This window comes from Coffea arabica, chromosome 1e (assembly GCF_036785885.1).
Source record: "Coffea arabica cultivar ET-39 chromosome 1e, Coffea Arabica ET-39 HiFi, whole genome shotgun sequence".
In the NCBI taxonomy this organism is placed as follows: domain Eukaryota; kingdom Viridiplantae; phylum Streptophyta; class Magnoliopsida; order Gentianales; family Rubiaceae; genus Coffea; species Coffea arabica.
In genome coordinates, this window is record NC_092311.1 from 49,268,747 (window position 1) to 49,276,197 (window position 7,451).

At 36.9% G+C, this 7,451-nt stretch overlaps 1 protein-coding gene across 1 annotated transcript; it reads left to right on the plus strand.

Moving 5' to 3' along the window:
* Positions 1-3,251: 3,251 nt before the first annotated feature.
* LOC113710740 (laccase-4-like) lies at positions 3,252-7,451 on the plus strand. The gene is made up of 6 exons (XM_027233861.2): positions 3,252-3,716; positions 4,100-4,251; positions 4,791-5,035; positions 5,140-5,268; positions 5,490-6,410; positions 6,823-7,451. The coding sequence occupies exons 1-6, from the start codon at positions 3,630-3,632 to the stop codon at positions 6,951-6,953; spliced, it is 1,665 nt and encodes a 554-aa protein (XP_027089662.1). The 5' UTR covers positions 3,252-3,629; the 3' UTR covers positions 6,954-7,451.

Sequence of the window (7,451 nt, forward strand, 5' to 3'; positions counted from 1 at the left end):
TTTATTGGACTTAACACCTAAGGGCATAAATATCTTTATAACATTTTCGTTATACAATGTTAAAGTTGACTAAAGGTTTAAGGGATAAAGTGAGAAAAAATCAACATTAAGAGATAAAGTGAAAATTTGTTAAATGTTAAGAGGAGTTTTTGTGATTAACCAATTTTTTATATTACGATATTATTAACCATTCCACTGATATTGAAGCTCGAAGCCTTCCGTTTCATTCAATATCACATGGACATTAGAGGCATTCTTTTTTTTTGGTCGCTATAATTACTTTTTCGTGGTTGGGACTTCGGGGATACAAGTAGAACTTAAGCAGATTTCGTCAATACAAAACTGTTTTACCAACATTACCCCCTCCGTGCAGCGCTTACCTTAGCCACCCAAAATAATAATAATAATAATAAATAAATAAACAATGCTAAATTGCAGGACAGGATATTTACATCTTCGTTAACACTCGTACAATTTTGAAATTTTATCCCCTATTAAAAAACAAAGGTGACGTTATTTACACTCCTAGTATGTTATTTGCATTCCCGCTATCTCAATTTTATTTCGATGAGACTATATTACTCCTACCCTAATTTTTTTGCCTTGCCCATGTGCTAACTATACTAGATGTGGTCATCCAATTAGGGTAGGAGAAGAAATCAGGATAGGGATAATATGGTTTCATCAAAATAAAAATGCGACAGTGGGAATACAAATAACATAACAGGAGTTTAAATAACATTATCCAAAAACAATTGACAAAGATGAAGCTATCTCATAATTCTTGACAATTAAATAATTAAAAGAGTTACAGTCCACTATCTTGCCTTAACTTATTGAGTTCGTGGTTTATCAGTTTATTACGAGTATTCTTAAAATCCCCATCCCATCAAGAGTCGTTTTCAGAGACTAGGACGTTTTCAAGATGGTATGATTGCAACGGTGGTTGATGATTTCTCCCAAAAAATACCAAACCAGTAAAGCCATTATAGTATTCCGTCTCCGTAAGAGATTAATCAATGACATAAACTAACATTTATGTCAATTACATCTACATATTTGGTCATCAAATACAAGCCGATCAAGTGAGAAGTCTTTGTTTGATGGTCTTCTTTAGTTAGTGTCTTAATCAAATTTTAATATTACTGCTCACCCCTTTTATTCACCCTATTAAGAGTAAGCGACAGCAAATCGACTTTTGCCCTTACAATAACCAAATAAAGGAACACCATAACGAGTTAATGAATTTTAAAATCTTTTATCACAGAAGATTTATATGGGCAGAACAAGGGATAGGGGCTTCAAAAGGTAGTTCATGGAGTACGTAGAGGAATTGGAATTAATATACTATTGAATGTGCCAAAACAATCGTTTCTTTGCTTTCCGCGATAGAGATTGTAGACGGACAAAAATGGGTTCTCTCCGGAGTAACTTTTACGCAGTAAAATGGCATGAAGTGCAAGCCAAAGGACGTTCACTCAGTGCAGGAATTTATGTGCAGTAGTCAGCTTTGGACCTTTTGTGAAATACATATGACTCCAATTAGAAGTATTCTCATCATAAATCTTTTTTTTTTTTTGGTAACGGAGGAGTGAAATTTAAAAAACTTAGAAGAAGAGGGATTTGAATTCGAAATCCCTAGCTCTGGAGGTGGTGTTTTTGACCACTACAATTAACTCTAATAGATATTGCTCGCACGATTTCCCTTTAGTAGCAAACATTAATCATCACATATTCACATTACAAAGTTGGTTCGTGCAGGAGTCAGTATTCCGATCGAGTTGTAAATAAATGACAACCCATAATAGCCCTTTGGCGACGCATGTAACTTACTTTATAAACACTTTTGCGCAAGTCATGTATTAGTGGGTATCAACTCAACGTTGTTAATCTCCTATGATCAATAACACTAGGAATCATCACTGCGTTTATTTAACTTTCTGGTCAAACGATTTTTAAAAGTTGCTTAACAAACTTTTGCTTACTTTTTTCCTGGTTTAACCGCCAGACCAACCGCCTAGCTTTCATGCTAGTTGGTTAACTGTAATTGAAAATTGGGGATTTGTTGATTGATTGTTGGATCAAGTGGTGGATTAGTTTCTTTCCAGAAAGCCCAACTTTAAATGTCGATGATGGTTTAGGAAAAAAGAGGAAGCTTTTTAACTAAAACTACCAATTAAAGTAAGCACATTTCAAGAACTAAAAACTTTCACAAAAAAAAAAAAGAGAAAGAAAGTTGCTGTAAGTTGTAATGTATTCGAATTTCACTGTCGAAGCTATGTCAATGATGCTACATGCACCCCTTTTTGTGTAATGACTAAGATATTTGTTTTCTAGCAAAATTTTATGTACAAAACAAATGAGAAATCAGGCTGCAAATCTTTTGGTTAAGAAAGCAAACTCCAAGCAACCCATGAAAGCTACCATCCCTTAACAGCTTTGAGGTAAGGCAAACGGCAAAGGGTTCAAGCCACAAAAACACAAACATCCAAAGATGCTCTGATCAAACAACCTTTCAAAAATTTTGGGAAACACAGTATCATGCATGAGGATTGTCTCTTATGTTTCCCAGACGGTATACAGGATTGTATGGTTACTCTTTCAGAACTTAAGTACCCTCATCATATGTCCAATGCCTTTTCTGCCGACTTTTGGTCTATCCATACAACACCGATCAACTAAAAAAGAAAATGGTTTATTGCAGGAAAATCACTATATCCTTCGGTTATGTAAGCTTGAGTCCTCCGAGTTACTTAATTATTTCTTTATGTGATTAAGATTAGCAGTATTTTACTTTGTCCTCTAAAAGTAATGGATTTGTCACGCTTAATTTGTATCTTTATTTTAATTAGTAAGAATTTAGTGATTAATCTTCATTCTTTACATGCATATGCTTGTAGTTTGCTGTATTTCATATCAGATGGGGCCATAACTAATTATGTGATGACTTAATCACTAGCTGTTACGATTTAGTAGATAATATGCCCTTTTGAATATCGAAGGAAAGGGGTTTTTGTTAAAGCCTAAGAGTACTGTTTGATTTTCTGCAGCAATACAATACAAAATGAGAATTAGTTGGCACTGCTTCAATTCTTTCCCTATGTCATTCACTTGACTCCTTACGTAGAAAAGCAGTACCATGTTTGGTCACGTTAGCTAGGATTTGTTGTAATAAAACCACTATTTGTTAGGCCAACCTGACTCTTATAACCAGCAACTTTGGTAGATGTTTTGAGAGCAGTATCCTGAGTTAGTAGCTTCAAGATGTATCCTCCGATGTAAACCCTTCGTTAACTACTTGGTGTGAATTACAAGAAATACATGCTACCGAATTATACTTATGGTCATCAAAACTCTGACATCTTGAGTGTATTTTCCTTCTCAAAAATCCTTTCTATATAGCCCCTGAAGCTAACTACAGCGACGTTGTAGCTAAGAAGCTTGTTTCTTCATGTTGATAGGCCCTCCTCCCTGCCATCAACCTCAAGTATTCAGGCTAAGCACGCATAGAAGATTCGCTCAAAGAAGTATGCTTCTTCATATTTATAGCCCTTCTCTGCCATCAATCCAAGGTATTCAAGAAAATTGACTCAGCTCATTTCTCACGCGAAAACACACATAACAGAGGGATGGCGACATGGTTTCAAGTCTTGGTGCTGATTGCTTGTTTACTTCCTTCACTGGTTGAGTGCATCGTTCGTGAATACAAATTCAATGTGAGCAATGCATTAATCACTTTTTTTTATCTGGCATATCAGAAAAAGTGATACAGTATTATTCAAAAATTATTTTCTGTGCTTGCATGGCAAAGTATTCCAATTCAGTTTCTTTTTTCGAGCAAATGCATTGCTTATTATGCAATGCTGCAATAATTGTTGTGCTCGTCTAACGAAGTTGACAGATCGAGCTACATTAACACCAGTATTTCAGTGCAGTTAATAATATTACAAAACCAATGCTGTTATCGTTTCACGTATTAACCTGAAAATAAATAGGTTATTAACGTATAAAAATTTAGATATCCTACACTTGATTTAACTTTTTGATCAGAAATTAAGAGAGAATATGATATGGTTGAAACTGATGGCAAGGGAACCAGGTGGTGATGGCGAACGCCACAAGACTATGCTCAACTAAGCCCATAGTGACAGTGAATGGGCAGTTTCCGGGTCCGACGATCTATGCCAGGGAAGATGACACCGTTCTCATCAAGGTTGTCAACCACGTCAAATACAACCTCTCCATCCATTGGTTAGTCCTATGACCCCAACATATATATATATATATATGATGATGCTTTCATTCCAATTCTCCGTTTCTTCCCTAAAATGCCACTAAATTTTGAAATAAGGTCTAAAATTTTCTCCGATTTTCCAATTTTCACCATTTTTTTCCTCTTTTCATTCAACATATTCTCCAATTTTTTTTGAAAGCATTCTTCAATTGACTCAATAATTAACATGCTCTAATTGCCCCTGTTGCTAACCAGTCTGAACCAGTAATACTGTAACACTTGGTTGATACGATGTATGTGAGATAAAAATATGATTGAAAAATGTATTTATAATGCAAGCAAACAAATTTATGTCAATAATAATAATCTGTTATCTAAACAGTTTATTTGGATGATTTATTTGAAATAATTACTGTAGCACTTTTTGTGATGTGATGTATGTGAGATAAAAAGATAATTGAAAAGATAAAAAGGTGATTTAAATTTGTGAAACAAATTATTTTATTTAAAATCATCTCAATCCAAACAAACCAACTATGTGTTGGACTATGTGAAGGCATGGCGTAAGGCAGCTTCGAACGGGATGGGCCGACGGTCCAGCATACATTACGCAATGTCCAATTCAGCCAGGGCAAACCTATGTCTACAACTTCACGATCACAGGCCAGAGAGGAACACTTTGGTGGCATGCGCATATCCTATGGCTTAGGGCCACTCTCCACGGTGCACTTGTCATCCTCCCCAAGCCCGGCGTACCGTACCCATTTCCTAGCCCACATGAGGAAACTATCGTCATATTAGGTCACATAATATATTTTTCAAAAAAAATAAAAGATAAAGAAGAAGAATTATCGATAGTATTACCATCGATCATCTTTTAAAATTTCTATGCTTTGACTTTATAGGTGAGTGGTGGAAGTCAGATGTTGAATCGGTTATCAAAGAAGCATTGAAATCGGGCTTGGCACCTAATGTTTCCGATGCTCACACGATCAATGGCCATCCAGGGTCCGTCCCGAATTGCTTCTCTAAAGGTAGCCATCGAATTCCTAACATGCATGCAATTTGTGCAAATCCCCAGTTTGCGCCTAACAATTGTGCATGCTTTCATGCACCATAATAACTCTTTTTGGTGACACTACTAGATGACTAAATCCAATCCTATAATACGCTGAAGTCCAATGCCTGTTCTTAATTAATTTCATGTGATCTTCACGAACCTCTTTTTTTCTTTTTTGGGGGTAATAATACCCAGGAAGGTTCAGATTGCCGGTGGATCCAGGCAAGAAATACATGCTGAGAATCATCAATGCAGCGCTTAATGACGAACTTTTCTTCAAGATTGCGGGTCACAATCTCACAATAGTTGAGGTTGATGCAGCATATGTGAAACCATTCACAACCGACACTATTCTAATAGCACCAGGCCAGACCACCAACGCCATTGTATCCACCGATCAGGAAAGTGGCAAGTACTTAATGGCAGCTTCGCCATTTATGGACGCCCCTATTGCAGTTGATAACCTTACCGCCACTGCCACATTACGTTATTCCGGCACCGTTTCGAGTATTGCCACCACCTTGACAAGTCTGCCGTCTAAAAATGCCACCCCTGTGGCTACAAAATTTATGGACTCCCTCAGAAGCCTGAACTCGCAAGAATACCCTGCCCAGGTTCCCTTGGATATTGATCATTCTCTTCTTTTCACGATTAGCATTGGAATCAACCCTTGTGCTACTTGTGTCAATGGTAGCCGACTCGCGGCTGATATCAATAATATCAGCTTCGTCCTGCCCAAAATCTCTCTCCTGAATGCACATTTCTTTAATCTAAGTGGAGTATTCACTGATGATTTTCCAGGGAACCCGTTAATGCCGTATAATTATACGGGCAAGCAGCCTACCAACCTGGGGACTATGAAAGGAACTAGGCTATATAGACTTGCCTATAATTCCACTGTACAGTTAGTATTGCAGGATACTGGGATGATTAGCCCTGAAAGCCATCCATTTCATCTGCATGGTTTTAACTTTTTTGTGGTCGGAAGTGGTATAGGCAATTTCAACCCCAACAAGGATCCGCCTAATTTCAATCTTGTTGACCCTGTTGAAAGAAATACGGTCGGAGTGCCTACTGGTGGCTGGGTTGCCATCAGATTCCGAGCTGATAATCCGGGTAATTTCTTGCTATCAAAATTTTATTTATTTATTTTTTTTGCACAAGCAGTAGATGTTATATTACATTTATTACTCGCGATTAATGTTATGATGCTGAAATAACGCAATAGCTTGAGCGAGACAAGACTCGATAAACCCAAATTTTGTCAAATGATTAGTTGTTCACCTAATAATGGACTAATGCTGCCGGAAAAATCTAGCAGACAATTGGTGGAGCTTACGTAATTAAATGAACTTTGACTCAACAGCTGTTTGCAAGTAAACAAACACCCTGTTAAAGTTGTGAACTTTGTTCTCCAATAAATCCATAACACTTCACTATAGTATCTGATCTCTAATGAGGTTCTTTAACTGATAAGTGCTAGTGTTATTAGATGATTTTCTGTAACATCTTCATGTTCTTGTTGTAGGGGTGTGGTTCTTGCACTGTCACTTGGAAGTCCACACCACATGGGGACTTAAGATGGCATTTGTGGTGGACAATGGGAGAGATCCAGATGAATCCCTTCTACCACCACCGACAGATTTACCCAAATGTTGAGAACTTTCGGATACTCCATGTACATTATATAACTTCAAGAATCAGACAACGGAAGGCTGGACACTCAACATATAACAGGGCAGTTCACCCGGTAGATTTCGTTTTATATCTATCGGCTTGTTGCCATAAACAATCATACAAAGATAAGGAAATTACCATGATAAACTTTTAAGTTCTGGAAAAGGATAAAGAATTAAGAGGGAATGAATACCTGAAGCAACTGTCCCTAAGATCTTGGGTAGCGTTGGATTGGATGATAAGGTGGGAAAAATTGTAAGTAGAAACTCCTAAATTCAAGAGTTTTCGCTTACAAAAAAAAAAAAAAATAATAGTAACAGAAAAATACTGTCCCTAGGATCTGATTTGTTTGGTTTCAATTCCTGGTGCCAAATGCAATTGTAATTTAAATTGTGGTGTATCCTTTTGCTACATGTAGTGTGTGATTCATCAAGGTGAAGCTTCGGTCCAAATGAAGTTTATTACAGCATTCCTTTATGA

Bases quoted from the DNA above. Each gene is read 5' to 3' on its own strand.
- LOC113710740 (XM_027233861.2), top strand. From the start codon at position 3,630: ATGGCGACATGGTTTCAAGTCTTGGTGCTGATTGCTTGTTTACTTCCT. The intron at 4,252-4,790 runs GTTAGTCCTATG...GACTATGTGAAG, and splicing joins TACAACCTCTCCATCCATTG to GCATGGCGTAAGGCAGCTTC. The intron at 6,411-6,822 runs GTAATTTCTTGC...TTCTTGTTGTAG, and splicing joins ATTCCGAGCTGATAATCCGG to GGGTGTGGTTCTTGCACTGT.